The sequence below is a fragment of the Procambarus clarkii genome, unplaced genomic scaffold (genome assembly GCF_040958095.1).
Source record: "Procambarus clarkii isolate CNS0578487 unplaced genomic scaffold, FALCON_Pclarkii_2.0 HiC_scaffold_598, whole genome shotgun sequence".
NCBI lineage: Eukaryota > Metazoa > Arthropoda > Malacostraca > Decapoda > Cambaridae > Procambarus > Procambarus clarkii.
In genome coordinates, this window is record NW_027189631.1 from 65001 (window position 1) to 83169 (window position 18169).

An 18169-nucleotide genomic window follows, 5' to 3' on the forward strand; every position below is an offset into this window, starting at 1 on the left:
CAGACCAGGCTGAAGTGGATGATATTGTGGATGAGGAGCAGGACCAACTAGCCACAGACCAGGCTGAAGTGGATGATCTTGCGGATGAGGAGCAGGACCAACTAGCCACAGACCAGGCTGAAGTGGATGATCTTGCGGATGAGGACCAGGACCAACTAGCCACAGACCAGGCTGAAGTGGATGGTCTTGCGGATGAGGAGCAGGACCAACTAGCCACAGACCAGGCTGAAGTGGATGATCTTGCGGATGAGGAGCAGGACCAACTAGCCACAGACCAGGCTGAAGTGGATGATCTTGCGGATGAGCAACAAGAAGAGCAAGCTGATGTGGTAGTCACTCAAGCCAGGGCAGCAGAAGGTGTCATTGAAGACGACAAAGCACTGCAGGAGTTTTCCACCGCGGATGACCTGGCACACCTAACAGAGTCCCCGGAACAAAAGCAAAATAAACAGGAGTTTGAACACAGCCCTGCAAGTGAAGGTCATTGGCAAGATGATAATATGGCTGAATGCATGGTGGAGGAAGAGACCTCACTTGTAGAAGAAATGGCGGAGAATCAGCAAGAAGTAGAAGACACACCGCAACATATGGAGGGTACATTACAACATGATGTTGAAGATGTACCACCGATTGATGAAGAAGCACCACAATGCATTGATGAAGAAATGCCACATGATGATGATGTAGATGAACAGCAAGATGTTGATGTAGATGAACAGCAAGATGTTGATGTAGATGAACAGCAAGATGTTGATGCAGATGAACAACAAGATGTTGATGTAGATGAACACGAAGATGTTGATGTAGATGAACAGCAAGATGTTGATGTAAAGGAACAGCAAGATGTTGATGTAGAGGAACAGCAAGATGTTGATGTAAATGAACAGCAAGATGTTGATGTAGATGAACAGCAAGATGTTGATGTAGATGAACAGCAAGATGTTGATGCAGAGGAACAGCAAGATGTTGATGCAGAGGAACAGCAAGATGTTGATGTAGATGAACAGCAAGATGTTGATGCAGAGGAACAGCAAGATGTTGATGCAGAGGAACAGCAAGATGTTGATGTAGATGAACAGCAAGATGTTGATGTAGATGAACAGCAAGATGTTGATGCAGAGGAACAGCAAGATGTTGATGCAGAGGAACAGCAAGATGTTGATGTAGATGAACTACAAGATGTTGATGAAGATGAATCACAAGGTGTTGATGTAGATGAATCACAAGGTGTTGATGTAGATGAATCACAAGGTGTTGATGCTTTGGAACCAGAGTGTCATGAAGATGGTGAAGCAATGGAGCATGAAGATTCAGGCTTGAATGTTCAGGAGGAAAATACTAAACCAAGCCATCAGCTTGAAGATGGTGAATTAGATTCCAAAGAGGTTAATGTTAATATGGATGAACAGGAAAAGAAGACTTCCTTAGAAGAACAAGAGGAAAGTGAAGCATTACTAGAAGAAAATGAGGTTTCAACTGGAGCTGAAAATGTGTTAGTTAACCAACAAGACACATCTGTGATTGGCTCGGGAACTGAAGGGACACCAAACACTTCAGAAAATGACACCGCTCTTATCCAGGAGGGTGAATCTACAACAATGGATGTTTCAGAAGCAGAACCAGGTGAAGTTCTTTGTGCAGAAGAAGAGGTTGGAACCGGGGACCATGAAGAACAACAGGAAATCCAAAATGGTGGAAAATCACATCTCGGAAATGAGGAAGAAGCTGCAGAGCATTCTGAAAATGAAGAGCTGATAGATGTTGAAAGCTTAGATGTGGATGAGACAGGTAGTGTTGCACTTGATGACCAGAGGCAGGTGGAGGGTAGTGAGCAAGCCGAGACAGAAGAGCCTCCTGAAGAGTCTATGGAAGTCGAAGATGGTCCAGAAACTGGGGTTAGGCCAGAGGATGATATAGAAGGAGAAGTTAATGGTATTGAAGATGAAGAGGAGCTAAATGACGATGAACTGAGTCCAGAAGGCATTGTTAATGGCACCGTTTCTGATGGCAAGTCCCTTCCTCAGTGTCGTCTCAAGCGTAACTATTGCTGTGCTCATTGTGGAATTAACACCCAAAATCCTCGGGAACACCTCTATCACCTTCGAGATAGTCATGGAGAACGAATGAAAGTGTTTGAGTGTCCAAGATGTATATATGCTTCTAAGAACCAGCAGAAGTTGATTCGTCATGCTCGAATGGTTCATAAGTTGAAGATAAAACGACTAGAATCTAGCAGCCCATCTAAAAGGCGTTCTAAATCACCTCGGGCTAAAGTTTCCCCTGTGAAGTCGACCAGGGCAAGTGTTTCCCCAGGTAGATCTACAAGAAGTAGTCCTGGTAAGTCACCCCGTAGTTCCGAGTCTACTTTTGACACTTGGGATGGAATGGATGATGACGATGATGATGATGAAGGTGAAGGTGAGAATGAAAATGAAAATGAAAATGAAGACGATAGCCAAGTGGATTTTAGCGAGTCACCGGTGAAGAGTGATGAGAAAAAATCATATTACTGTGAGCACTGTGAATTCACCTGTAAAAGTCGCAAACTGCTGAACAGTCACGAAACCTCATATCATCTTAAACGCAGATTCTTTCGTTGTGTTAAATGTAATTATGTTACCCACCTCAAGGGACGTTATACCAAACACATGAAGTATCACCAGTTGCCTATCCTCAAATGTGATTACTGTGACTTCCGAACACCATATCGTTGGAATCTAGATCGTCACCTAAAAAATCACACTGAGGATTGTGGAGAATTTAAGTGCCATCTTTGTAATTTTACTGCTCAAATCAAACAGAGCCTTACAGTACACATTTCAAACCACCACTTAACATCTGAGCAGATTCGTGAGAGGGAGATGAGGCGTACAATAGGCATTAGTGATCCTGCTGATTATACCTCTGATGATCAAGAATCAGAACTTTTGCGTTTAGAAAGAGATGAGCATCCTGACGCTTTGTTGTTACCGGGCTTTGATCCACCCGACTCTCCCTCCGCACCTGATGGCTCTCAGAGTCAGCTCACTAGTAATAACAGTTTCCGAGTGTCAAACATTGACATGGGAAGCCAAGATGATTCCCATATGAATGCCGAAGATAGTAAGGATGAAGATGGAGAACCTAAAAGAAAGAAGCCAAAGATTAAAATTACCTTGAAGAAAATGAAGGTGAAAACGCCGAAGACCAAGGATACTTTTTTCCAAGAGCTCAATGAGCGTCACAACTTTGAGGAAGATTTCATTCATCCTGATGATGTTGTTCATCGTCATGGCAATGTGTACATCAAGACATTTAAATGCAGTTTCTGCACATTTAAGGCAGCATTTAAAAATGAAGTTTCACGTCATGAGAAGAAAATTCACAGTATCCCCCTCCCTAAGTACGAAGTCCATACCAAGAGAGCAAAAAAGTCTGTAAAAGCTTCAAAACGTGCCAGTGCAGCATCCAATGATGTGTTAAGTCAAATTTTACAGTTCCCTCAGACAGACTATAAAAATATATCTGACTTAAAAATCGCAGATAATCCTAATAAAGGAAAGGGGGCACAGGATAAAGAATCTGAATCCAAGAATGATAAGGCTTCTCAAGAGGTGAAACATACTCAAGAAGAAGGCAGCAGAGATGCGAGTCGAGAGGCATCAGTTGAGCCCCCAGATGATCAGTTGTCAGACTCGAAAGAGTCCCCTCCATCCAAAGATTCTAGTAAGAAGAAGGGCCTCTCCTTTTTTGAGAAGCTACAAGAAAGAATGCCAACATCTAATGTGCAAAATTTGGTATGCCAATTTTGTGGGCATGAATCAAAATGTCTTTCTGAATCAGTTCGCCATCAGAAATTACACTTGAGTGCAAAAAATATATATGCACCCACTTCTCTCTCAACCCGTTGTCAGTTCTGTCGACACAGGTGTAAAACCACAGATGATCTAATGAATCACTTAAAATTATGTACAGAGGCCCGTAAAAATCAAATAACAGATTCAGGAAGACGGCCAAGTGGTGGGCGGCCAGACGAAAATGAGGAGTTGAGCACTGATGACAAGAAGGACATTCTAGCTGATACTAAAGATGAGAATATTAAAGATGTTGATGACAAAGCTGAAAAGTTGACAAATAACAGCTCCCAAGATAAGAATGATGAGAAACATCCCATGGAAAACAGAGTTTTTGTCTGGAATAACTTCAAAGCACGGGAAGGTGAACAAGGTACAGCAAAAAGTAAAGACAGTAGTACGAAGGAAGGTAAAGAAAAAACAAGCAAAAGAGGTTCTTCAGAGGGTTCTAAGAAAGCATCGGGAAAAAATTCAGGCACAAAAAGTCCAGTTCCATATGATGGCCCTCTTGACTACATTGAGAGCCCAACTCCCCAAGGTCGCCATTATTATAGCAAACGAGTTTACAGATGTCCACAGTGTAGCTTCTGGGCCACTACAGCATCAAGGTTTCATGTACACATTGTTGGCCATTTCAATAGGAAGCCATATAATTGTTCCGAGTGTGGCTACAAGTCTAACTGGAGATGGGACATTACCAAACATATAAAGTTGAAAACATCACGTGACAGCAGTCATCAAGATGCTCAAGTTATCATCACTGATGAAACGGGGGAAAAAAATTATGAAAAGTATGATTGCTATCTTGCAATAATCCAGCTTGACGAGACTAATGCCCATCGCACTGAGGGTGGCATACCAACACGCAAAGGACGACCAAAGCGCACTCCTGAAAAAGAGGAAGGGCAAGAACCATCCACCCCATCTGCCTCCCCAGTTCGTAAACCTCCGATGGTATCTATTCCTGTAATGCCTCGTCTTCAAGGACTGCCTCGCCTGACTAGAGCTCCAGGTCGCGGGAGTTCATCTCGTCCCGGACCGATGCCCTTTGGTCCCATACTTCCAGGACCTAAGATGATGGTCCAAATTGCTGGCAGTGGGGCGGCATCAGGAACAACTCCCAACAGTAGGCCGCCTCCACCACTGAGCCTGCGGGGAAACCCCAAGTCGTCTTCCACACCACCAGCCGCTAATGGCAGTAGCAAAGCAAGCAGTGCTGGAGACAGTGATGCGGGGAGCCCAGTGACTGGTAGCCAGTATCAGATCATCACACCTCAGGTGAGATAGTTGATCTCTTCATTAATCATAATTGTTATTAATGTTATAAGTAACGTTTATCTTCACAGTCTTTAATTGGGAAAGGCATTTTCACCTAGCAAGTTTTGCTTTAGCATTTTTGCATTCTACTGAAGATGCAGAACTTTAAATAAATTACATTTATAATGTTTACTAATTTATTGAATTATGATCCCTATAAATTCACATAGTTATTAATTTAAAATTAATTAATTTTTAGACACAAAGGCAAGCAGAGGTTTTTGTGTCAATTTGCAGGCAAATTACTTTACTATTTTCTTTAACTTTTAAAATAACTTGGACTATATTTTCATATAAGTAACCCACAGCATATTTAATTTTCTTGTCACAGTTGATGCATCTGATATAGAAAGAGCATTCAACGCATTGTTTATACAGTATAAGAAAATGCAATTCACTTTTGTTATGCTTTTGTTTTGAACTTTTGAAGCTGTTACTGAGTGACACTGATTAACGTATTCAGTGCTCAGTTAATTATGCATCTTTAGTAGTTTAATTACCTGGAATTACTTATTATTATAATTGCTATTTTATTATTACAATAGCTTTATTTAATATTTGCACTGCAGCATTTGAAACATATATTTTTACTCACAAAATAGATAAGGAAGGTTTTCAGATTCTTTTTTGTGTTGGAATAGTTCAGTTAACCCAACCCACGCATATGAAATTATATTTATTTTTTGTTTTGTTGGGGTGGGGGGGGGGGGGGACAAGACGCACCTGTATACAGTATATGTACAGTACTTTAGGTTCAGAGGTCCATCCCCCCCCCTCCCCCCCCCCCCCCCCCCCACCACCCCTTCCCCCATCCCCCATCCCTAAGGTCAAACTACTGACCCTTCCCAGGATGCAACCTCACAACGGTTGCTTAATTCCCGGGTACCTATTGACTTGCTAGGCAAAAAGAGGAATTAGGTGAAAGGAAACGTGTCAAACCATTTCTGTCCCACCCGGGAATTGAACCCCAGGATCACCAATTGTGAGTAGAACAAAGCCAACTGTACTACGAGATCCTAACCAAATGAAAGGGCCCACGTTTTCTTCCATTCAGGATGAACCAAAATGTTTTGTCACTTTCATTTAATTTCATGTGTGTGTGGGTTGAGTTATTTGTTTCAACCACATTGTGACTTATTGTCTGCAAATAGTTCAAATGTTGGAGCGCTTCACAGTGCAGGTCATTACATTAGGGTATGGGGTGCATAATAAAGAAAGAAATTGAAATTGAGATATATTAGGGGCCTGTGTCTGGATTTCTTGTGGGGTCCTAAATATATGAAGCTTTGGGAGCCGCCTGTAATTATGTGCCTTCTGGTCGCTCATGCATGATCTTAAGTTGGTCCGGCATTTTTGCTTTTCATTCCAGCAAATATTAATGCATTCTGGAGCACTAATATACTGTAATAAACTTAACAGTATATTATCTACTTTTCAAAATATATCCATGAGGAGTATATGCCTCTGCTAAAACTAACATACCTTACCTTGGTCTTAGAAATTTACAAATTTAATTAGGATTACACAAGCTTTCAAAAACTTTTCATACTAATCGAAACTACGATTCATTCCAAGGCCAAAACCGAGAAACAAAAAAAGCAGACAACAGCAACAAATCCTATCTAGGCCTAACCTACCAAACCTTTGACCTAATAGGGTCCTAATATCAAACCTTTGATAGGGCATTTATGCATTATATTAAACCTTGGATACATTTGGTCAGGCCTAGATAGATTAGGCCGCTGTATTACGGGCTATTCATGCCCGCGCCACCTCTTTGGTTACTTAATCGTCATCAATCAAGGGGCGATTATGAGTTATTCATGCCCATGCCACCTCTTGGGTGGCTTAATCGTCATCAACCAGGGGGCCATTACGGACTATTCATGCCCGTGCCACCTCTTGGGTGGCTTAATCTTCATCGGTCAGACTGCTGTCTTTGCATCTCGTTTCTTGGTTTCATCCTTTGAGCAAAATCATAAAATTTGCGACAGTACAAAATGTGAAGTGTTATTTATGTTCGAGACTATTATTTTGGAGGATGGGTTCAGCATTTCACACCTACAGTTATGTGAGTTTCTCTTATGTAGATGTAAATTATAATTATTTAATTACTGTATTATTAAATTAAAATTATTAAAGAATATATATATATATATAAATATTCTAAAGAATAAACCAAAAACTTGAGTAAGATACTGTATAATTTAAAGTTAAACCTATCTGAGCATTTTCCTCGTGTTTGATGTAAGCCAAGAAAGTTGTAAAATAGAATAGAACAAAATTTTTTGGCTAGAATAAAGGGGGAAAGCCAGCTCACTATCAGAATTATCCTTGGAAAATTCTTTGTCTAATAGGATGCTATATGATTTTTAGGAATTAATTAGGGATCCAATTTACTGCAATAAGGTGTAACACCAGAGGTTATGGTGTAAATAATGAGGGGTAATGATAATAATGAGTAAATAATGTAAATAATAAGCAGTAATAATGAGTAAATAATACTCCCCGTAGCCCGGCCTGCTCGGGGAGTAGAACTCCCAAAACCCTCTCCGGGTATGCTTCTCTCTCTCTCTTTCTCCAAGGAATGACTTGTGTTAGAATAAATGTGTTGGCAAGTTTGTATATTAAATTCTGTATCAAAAGTGTAGAATGAAGGGCCAAGAAAGGTAACCGGAAATAATTCAAAATACTGTATAGGCCTAACTATAAACTTGAAAATATAATTTGATGGTTTAGTTTGTGGGTTTAGACATGCTGCGAGAATTGAGATTTTTGCTCATTATCATTGTGGCTCTTTTTGTAGTTAGAAATATTAAGCTGGAATTGTTTCCGGTTCTAATTTAAAACTTGCTGATGGTTGGTCATCTTCAGTTTGTAGATTGATTAGTTTTGTCTGTAATGAATTTTAAAAGATTTACAAAGATATTCATGTAATCTTCTTTTTTTTACGTTAACAAATTAAGAAAAGGATTCATGAATTACATTTAGAACTAGCTACTGTAGTAGTAAATTATGAACAGAACTCGTAAATATTGTAATTAACTGTAAATGTTGCACTTAGTGTGTAAGGGTTTAATCTGCTCTTACTGGTGTTTCATTTGATTAGGAATGGAAATGTTGCCTCTTGAAACTGCAATAAATATAACACTGCTTATTATACACACATCATTGAATCATTTTTTTTTTTTAATAGCAAGGTTATGATGATGTGTGCGGGCTCAATAGTCAAGCTTTCGTGGCTGTCTCGGTGCCATTTTTCTGTTTATGAAAATTTGTTAGCTGGTGTGGTTGTGTAATTACCTAAGTGTAATTACCTAAGTGTAGTTACAGGATGAGAGCTACGCTCGTGGTGTCCCGTCTTCCCAGCACTCATTGCCAGATATCGCTTTGAAACTACTGACGGTGTGTTTCGGAACTAATGTTTTTGTGTGATGGCTGTGTTTCACTAATGATAAAGATACGAATATTTGTTAAGGTTACATTTTTTGTTTTGTTTTTTTGTTTTTTGCATGCAAGTGTAATTGTTGGTATTGTTTCATATACAGTATGTGTAATTTATTACTTTGATAATCTGTTACATTTGGTAGTGTGGTTAGATTTTTTCATTCTTTTTCTATTGACAGGAATGTTGAAAGGTAGATATTATTTTATGAAGGGTGGTGATAATACCTTAGGCTTAGGTTAAGACTAATCTTCTGCTGGCTTTGGTACTTGTGGGAATTATACCATAGGGACAATTCTTAATTACAGTTGGCTTTGGTTACTTGTGGTGATTATACCCTAGGATAAGGCTCAGCTACAGCTGACTTTGGTGATAATATCATATGGTAAGACTTAAGCTAAAGCTGGCTTTGGTGAAGGTGCTGTGATTATAGTGCTGTAGATGCATGATTTTGGCTATTATTTTGAGTATGGTGCATATATGGACCTCTAGTAAGGCTTATCTAGTTAACACTCCATTGCTCAAATTACAAACAATAATTGTGTAGATTCCCGCTTGATAATGAATGTAGCAGTGTGCTTCCTCTCTCCTTGTCACTATCTTGTAGAGAAGTAGTTGGAACCTGGCGGTTTCCATGTCCCTGGTCACCGAACGATCCAATGAGCCTATGATATTGCAGGGGGCAGTTAATACCAGCCTGGAGACCCTTCAGCTACTGGCATCTGGCTCAACCAACTTGTCTAAGCTTAAGAAGCAGCAGAAAGGTTCTATTGTGGAGCCAGAAGACAAAGAGAGTCAGGCCACCTTATCCCACCAGGTGAGGCAGGATGGTTAACGGAACCATCGTATGAGATAATCAGTTGTTGAGGGTGGTGGAAGATGGGTGGAGGGGAGTTAATGTTAATACAGTACTGTATTAGGTTTCCCATTTGGGTTAAGTATTTCTATCTTGGCCTGAACGTTTTTAAGCTTTTGTATTTTGTTGTGTGTTTTAAGTTGGCTGGTGTTTACAGTACAGGAATATTGTTAGTTTTCTTGCACAATAGGTATAGCTGTGTCTCCAGACAGATTTTGAACCCATTGTTGTGTTCTATGAGGAAAGTAAGTGGGATTTTAGGTCATGGTTTGGTTTCTGATATCTTAAGTTCATTTTTTTTTAGAGTACCCTGTATATTGAATAATTTGTTATTTATACTTGGATAAGAGGGTTCGGAGCCTTGTATATTTTTCACTATAGCTTTGCTACTAAAAAAAATCATTGCAGCAGTGCAGACATTTTTTTATTAAAAATGTTTTAGCCCTCAAAAATTCTTTATAAATGGTAGCTTTTTGTTTAAAAAAGCCAAAAGCAGATACCCACGTTACAGTAGATATATTAATGATGTTCAATACATTATTTTTATAACGTATAGTATTGCAGTTAAAATATGTTTAACAAAAACAGAGTGCAAGGGTAGTTTTGTTCATGCGTTTCTCTAAATGTTGACAATTTGATTGTGATAAAGCAAAGTTATATGTTCAAATAAGTTAAACAATTCAGTTGCACAGTCATTATTGCTTTCACTCACATTCTGGTGTTGAATTATCCCCAGATTTTGACATGTATATTTACAGTAGTGGGCAGTTGTAATGGAAATATTGATTGTAGTTTTATTGAAACATTAGGGGCTTAGGGTGTGCAGTTTTAGCTACTATTTTGAGTATGATGCATGTATGTACAGTACCTCTAGTAAGGTAGAGCTGTGAGGTTAGGTGTTCAAAGCAGTGAGGCTAGGTGTTCGAAGCAGTGAGGTTAGGTGTTCAAAGCAGTGAGGTTAGGTGTTCGAAGCAGTGAGGTTAGGTGTTCGAAGCAGTGACGTTAGGTGTTCGAAGCAGTGAGGTTAGGTGTCCAAAGCTGCGAGGTTAGGTTTTCAGAGCTTTTGGTGTAAGGTGTTTAGATCTGTGAGTGATGTAAGGTGTCCAATTCTGCGGGTGAGGTGGTGTGAAGTGCGGAGTTCAGATTAGAGAAAACAAAAAGAATATATGAGCGCTCAAATGTTCTAGGGCTAGGGTTGAATGATTGTATTTGTTGTAATTCAAACTGAACTTTTCCTCTCTGACTGTTATTGACTCCAAGACCATCCATTTAATCAAACTAAAGCCAATTTTGTCCAGAATTTGGAAAGTATGTAAATAATGAATTTGTTCTGCATCTTAACTAATAGTACAATGGAAACAAAAAATTCTGCAATTTAATAGTGATTTTTTTGTATTCTACAGTACTTTTAACAAATAGATTTATTGCCTTTCTTGATTTCCAATTTTTGTTTTTTGTTTTTGCAAAATCATTGCCTTATTAAAAGTAATGCACTGCATGGATGATGATGATCTTTTCTGGGAGGGCTCCTGTCAGTGGCTTCCTGTGTCACGGTGTCACCAAAGGAACCCACCAAAAAGGGCCATTTCATTACATACAACGCAGGGTTTTTCTGGGTTCTCCGAGTTAGGATAGAATATCATGGAAATTTTGGCGCGTGTAATTTTACAAATTCATTAACAGTTGTTATTATTTACATTAACTTGAACATTTAATTATATAGGATGACTGAAGTTTATGCACTGTAACTCTTGGAACATTGAGGAGAAATGTATCTTAGAAGTGATGCGTGCTGAATGCTTAAACGAATCGTTGATTTGTGCATACATATAATAGGTGCTGAGTGAGAGAGAGAGAGACAGTGGAAAGTAGGTGATAAATCTAAAACAATGTAGGATACAGTACTATAAATCATACAGTGTAGGGTGCTATAAACAGAAAACATTCCTCTAAAATTCATAACTGAAACAACAGTCAATTTGTTTAAAGGTGCATAATGAGAATGTATGTTTTACTTTAGTTGCTTTTGTTAATTTTTTTTTAGATATGTTAATAAAATGCTCCCATTCTCCCCTCCAATAAACAGAGATTGGAGTTAGCAAGTACAGTAGTCCTGAAAGTGCAATCTGTAATAACTAATGAGGAACATTCTAGGACTGTTAGGCATATGGACGGTTTGCTAAGTGACAGCTGGGAGAGTGTTCTGACTCGATCTTTGACTTGGTACCACCAGGTGTTTTGGAGTTTAGCGGTCTCAGGTCTGTGTTTTTTTTTGTCATGCACTTGCTTCCTACATATTTTGAACATTATACCCCTTGCATTAATTTGTATTAGTAGGAACATGATGTGAGATATACATTTAGCTTATTGGAAGTGAGGTGCTCTTGGAGTCCCCACATTATTGCAGCTTTGTTTGCAATATAATCAGCATTCATTGGTTAACCAAGCTGCTCTATGCTGCTTAGACTCGGCTCTTGACACTTTGACGTATGATTCACAACCCGGTTTATCGGTTATTCTGTGCAATTGTTTATCAAGTTCTCTTATTAGCCCTATGAGAGGTTAGCTAACTAGTGTTAGGCTGATACACTGGTCTCACTCCACTTTTTTTTTTTTTTTGCTAGGAAAGTTGCCAGCCAACTAAGCATGAGAAATATGGATTTGGTTAATAGGCAACAAAGTATAAGAGGTCTGAATTTGTTTTGTATCAATATATATAGAGAGCTTGTAAATATTTGTTTACTTATGGTGTAAGGTTTCTTTGCTCTTTAGTTCCTGTTTATAGTTTGCCGACTGCCGCTTAAATGCAAACTTCTTGTGATTGGTTAATCAGTTTTTAGAATGATTTGCTGTTGTTGGGACAGGAAGCGTAGTGAAGTCCCCCTAGGATCCCGTGAGTGACAGGATGCCGCCACTCTCGACAGGTCCCTAACTTCCGAGTATTTATTTACTATTAGCTGAAGATAGGTGTCGGGGGGTGGGGGAGGAATGAGACATGTCCAAATGTCTTGTCCTGCTCAGGGAAATCAAACTCAGGTCTAATTGGTCATGAACCGACTACACTAACAACTGGACCCGTTGGCAAGGCATTCAGTTACTGTGGACTGTCACCCTTGGGTTTCTTTGTGCCTATCTGGTACACATAGAGCAGAATTCTTTGCATGGTATATGAATGTGCATTTTTTATTATTGGAAAATCTTGAGCTTGGTCCCTCTTTCAAGCCATTTACATTATATATATATACAGTATATATATTATATATATATATATATATAATATAATAATATATAATATATATATATATATATATATATATATATATATATATTATTAATTTATGTATGTAGCATTAGTCTGATGTTTGTGCTTGCAACAAGGTCACTTGGTCAATTATATATGTTCTTGTGTTATAGTAGATGGCCAAGGAAACTGTTTAGCATCTTAATCTGAATATAATACACAGTGTGTGTGTGTGTGTGTGTATTATATAAAAGTAAATTTCACTATTTACTGGAGTGTGCATGGTATTTAACATAGGATTATGTATGTAACAGTAGCTGTTGACACTAATTACTTTTTCATTGGCTTTTGCTGATCAGTCATATTTGGAATTAAATATAGTACAATAAAGCAAACTCTTGCATTGACCAAGGTACAGTATGCTATGACAGGAAGCCTAAGGTATTCTCTCCAATCATTAGAAATAACATTTAACCCACAAAACTTCAATACATTTCACAGAAAAATGTGTAGTATACCTGAATGAAAATCTTGGGACATTCCTGAATGAAAAATTATCACTGGAATAACCTACTCCTTAGAAGAGGAATATAAATACATATTCCCCAAAAATGCCAGTCAGAAATGCACTGCTGCACACACCATAAAAATCCAATAAAGGGGAGTACGTTGAAAAATTGCTAAACACACAGAATTCAATAACAAAGCAGAGAGGGCATCATTATGGGTAAATACTGGTTCAGTAACAGGGTTGTTGATTTGTGGAACCAATTGCCGCGTAACGTGGTGGAGGTGGGGTCCCTCGATTGTTTCAAGCGCGGGTTGGACAAGTATATGAGTGGGATTGGGTGGTTATAGATAGGAGCTGCCTCATATAGGCCAATAGGCCTTCTGCAGTTACAGTACCTTTGTTCTTATGTTCTTATGTTCTTATGATGCCCGTTTCCCTAAAATAATAATGTCTTAAGAGGTGCTGAAAAATCAAATCAAATTGAATATTTTATTGACAGACTCTGTTGGTGACCTTTGATAAATACGACCATCGTCATTTACAGACAAGGTGATGACCTTTGATTCCGTATATATAATCAAAACGATGACAGTGTCATTGTATACACAATGAAGGCATAAAGTACGAGAGGTAAATGTGAATCGTAGGTCTACAGCAGAACTCGGTACAGTGAGCAACCCTAAACATGTCAAATTCTACATTGATCTGAAGGTCTTTATCATCATCACATACAAGTCTGTACTCAGATTTTCCTCATTTTGATATCAGATATATGTTTCTTATATATTTGACAGCATAATGTTTTTAACTAATGTGCTCCATAATGTGCTAAGAAATTTTTCCTTTGAGGTCAACATGAACTGCAGATGGGTAGTACTGTAATATTCATAATAGGTGAGCAAGAGTTGTGTGGTGCTGAATTTAGAAAAGTTTCAGCTTGCACATGAATATGATTACAAAGTAGGAAAGGTTAAGAAAATATAAAAGTCATATAATGGAATCAAATCCACATCACTGAACTCATCAGGCACACATAAGTGGCCCATGTGGCAGTATGTGTGCCTGAGGAGGAGTTAAAGTATTGAGGTTCAATTCTGTGGCACCTTCCTCTTGTCACTTGATCTTTTCATGTACAGTATATATGTCAGACTTCTGCTGGGGTTTTGTCTCCAGTTCTTGCCACACTGATCAAAGGCAGCATTCTTTTCTGTGGTCAGTACTCCTCACAGTGTAGCAGTCTAGATGGCACCTGGTTACTGTCTTTCACAGGGCTCTGCTCTTTATGTCTTCAGTCAGATTGCACCACAGAGGCCTTGCTTCGTGCTTCTGAGGGATTAGTCCTCGGTGCAATTCACTTTTTGGGGGTGTCGAAGGATTTTGCTGTCTGTCAGTTTAGATGTTTAGCCATCAGTTGGTTGACCTGTTTGCCACTGTGGAATTGGCAGCTTCCAGTAGTTATGGCAAATCTGAATTTTTTAGGCTTTTGCAGAGGATACTTTTTAGAACATAAGAACAAAGTAACTGCAGAAGGCCTATTGGCCCATACGAGGCATCTCCTATTTATAACCACCCAATCCCACTCATATGCATGTCCAACCCTCGTTTGAAACAATCGAGGGACCCCCACCTCCACCACGTTACGCGGTAATTGGTTCCACAAATCAACAACCCTGTTACTGAACCAGTATTTACCCAAGCCTTTCCTAAATCTAAACTTATCCAATTTATACCTATTGTTTCGTGTTCTGTACTGTGTTGATACTTTTAATACCCTATTAATATCCCCAAATAAGGGATTTTGCCTGGCCTGGAGTCATTGGTCTTATCTCTACCTCTTACAGAGTAAGGCTGTGTATCCTTACTCCTGAAATTTGCTTGTACTTTTTTTTTTTTAAGTTTTTGGGCTTTTCCTTGCCATAGCTCATGGTAAGCCTTACCCACTAGTTGTCCCTGGAATACAACCTACCAATCTTTAACAATCATTTCTGTCCAGGCCGGTAATTGAATGCCGGGTCCTCGATTGTGAATGAAGGACATAGACCACTGTACTACAGAACCCTTACAGGCTTTCCAAAAGTACACATGAGCATTATCACTAACTTTATTAAACCGAAGAGTGTAAACAAAAAGTGTTGTTGATAAGAATGCTGTCATTGTAGTTAGCATTAGAATGAATGGTGTCATAATATAGTCTAATCAGCTCTGTAGGTGAAGATGGGCCTGTAAAATTGATCCATAATGGACTCTGTAATACAGAATACTTAGAAATTACTTTTAAGATATGAGAGTCCTTTTCATATTTAAATTAACCTTATTTAACACTGTATGGCTTTGAAAACCTTGTGACAGAGGTATGTTAAAAATATTTGAACAAATCCACAAGGGTCGTGATGAGGGTTCGAACCTACGTTCGAGAGCATCCCAGACGCTGCCTTAATCGACTACGCTACGACTAAGGCAGCGTCTGGGATGCTCTTGGACGTAGGTTCGAATCCCCGTCACGGCCTTTGTGGATTTGTTCATTTGATGCATCACGCTATTGTGATTTCTATGTGTTAAAAATATTTGTTTAAATTTGATATAGAATGGTGACTTTTTTTAGTATAGGTGTGGAATGCTGTCTTGTGATTGAAGCATGGCAGGTATTATTTGTGACTGTGGTAGTAGTGACCTGTTAATGTATTTATGGAACCAGTAGTGGTTGTGTGCTGCACATTGTCATCCTTATGAGGTGTGTCGGCCTCGTAGCAGCACCTGGTCTGGTTTAACCAGATACTCGTTAATCTTAGGCAGGACTGAAAAAATGTTCCTTTTGCGTGACTTCAGATGAGATTGCTAGTGTGGCTGAACTTGCTGGCGGGAGGTGCTGACGAACAGGTAAAATAATGAAGCTTTCTGTCTTTTTTTTTCCAGTCTGGGTTAATGTACAGTGCCACACACCACTGCTGCAGCTTGTACACCTTGCATATCTTTGGCTTTTTAGCGACTCACCTGTCTAGTGCACTGTGTGTGTGTGTGTGTGTGTGTGTGTTGTGTTGAACACAGCCTCTGCTTCCTGTGGATTGTATTGATTCTCTTATACCATGCTTTGTCGAGGAGAATGCAGTCACAGAATCTTGCCAAGACGCACACTTAATTAATGCACCAATGGTCTATTTAGGTGCACATTTATGAGAGCAACACAAACTAAACTGGCTCGTTTAAAGCAGTATTAAGTCAATTATTTTAGTTTGGGCATAAGGAGTGCAACCATCATTTTGATAATGTTGCATTAATAGTGTTGAGACGCAACTCGTCCTTGCATAGTAATATTAGTACATGGTTACGTAGGTCAAATAGGTTAATGAAAGATGAAACTTAGTACGTACTACACCATCTGTATATCCTGTTTGCCCTATAGCAATGCAGTATTTACGAATCATTATTGTACAGTATTATGGCTTCCTCTGTCATTTTACTCGTAATACCAACATGATGCTGCTTTTCAGTTAGTAAAACAATTTTGTCAATAAGCTGGAAGTAAAATGTGTATATACAGTATATATATATATATCGGTGAGGTAGTAACGCCAATGCAACCTCATTACCGGAATACATGATGTGCAGTGTTGCCAGCACTGACTTGTATGTTTGCACAGTTACCTTTCTTGGGTTTCTTACGCACTGCACAATAAGTAATTATATTCTCCAAAAATATGACATTGGTATGTTTTGCGTAGTTTTTTTTTCTGCTGCCATTTAGTATTAGAAAGGGTTAGTGCATCTTTTATTTAAAGAAAGATCTAATTTTACGGAGTAAAGTGTAGCAGATGATGAGTGTAAGGGTAGTCCACTGTTCAAGTTAGTGTGGAAGTATGTAACCTTGAATTATGACATAGTGTATAGGCAATTTGAATTCCTGCTGGTAACTAAGAGTTAATTAAGTCTGTAGTATAGCTATGTTTCATAATACAGTACAGTATTATTATTTGTAAAAGTTACATACTAAATAGTTACTCCTGGTTTAACTGTAAGCTTCTGTTTCATTGATGACATGTTGGGGGGTACAGTTGAAAAATGGTGACGACAACGTGATAACCTGCGATTTTGATTACTGGTGACGATGACTAAACCACACACCAGCAGATGAAGACGATGAAGATGATGACGCTTCGGTCCGTCCTGGACTATTATCAAGTCGATAATGGTCCAGGATGGACCGAAACGTCGTCGTCTCTTCATATTCTGGGTAGTGGTTTGGTCATCATATCTTCAGCCACAGTATTGTGACTCATTACACACAGAGATCACACTAACGTGATGCATCAAATGAACAAATCCACAAGGGCCGTGACGAGGAAAGGCAGTGTCTGGGATGCTCCCGGACGCAGGTTCGAATCCTCGTCACGGCCCTTGTGGATTTGTTCATTGTGACTCATCATCTGTATATTACTGATGACAGTTGACAGACCAGCTCTGGGTTGATGAATGGGCTGGGGTTACAGCTGACAAAGCTATTCATTATTGTAGTCTTGTTCAATTTGTTTTCAAGGCATTTCATCTATTGAATTGTAAATCTTCTGAATTGGGAGTTACATAGCATTGTATTTTCATATACGTACTGTACATGAGTTTTGTTTGTGTATGTACTCACCTAGTTGTGTTTTGCGGGGATCAAGCTTCAGTGTCGGTGTGTTTGTGTCTGTGTGTGTTTTAGATGTGGCGTGATTTCATCTTCAATTTTTAATTTTATGATCATGTTATTTGACAAATTGAGATCATGAATGAAAAATATCTGAAGTGTTAATGTAGACTGTTATCAGACTTGGTAACCTGCTCACTCAGTGGGCAAAACACTACAAGTTGATTCATTAGTAATGGTAATGTCTTCCCATTAACATAATGACGTTGGATAAAATCCAACATTTGTGTATTTGTGAAATTTATGTAATGTATTTACGCCAAGTTGTTCACTCTCTCCTGAGTG

General features: G+C 38.9%; 1 protein-coding gene across 5 annotated transcripts in view; it reads left to right on the forward strand.

Moving 5' to 3' along the window:
• The window catches only part of LOC123769175 (uncharacterized), a 38322-nt gene that overhangs the window by 6157 nt on the left and 13996 nt on the right, over positions 1-18169 (forward strand). For 2 of the 5 annotated variants that reach the window (XM_045760172.2, XM_045760171.2), the window contains exons 2-4: positions 1-5111; positions 9275-9412; positions 16030-16080. The exon at positions 1-5111 is cut by the window's left edge and continues 167 nt beyond it. In XM_045760172.2, coding sequence (XP_045616128.2) covers positions 1-5111; positions 9275-9412; positions 16030-16080 — 5300 coding nt within the window. The remainder of the gene's footprint in view (positions 5112-9274; positions 9413-16029; positions 16081-18169) is intronic. The other 3 variants (XM_045760173.2, XM_045760176.2, XM_045760177.2) reach the window with 3 other exon arrangements.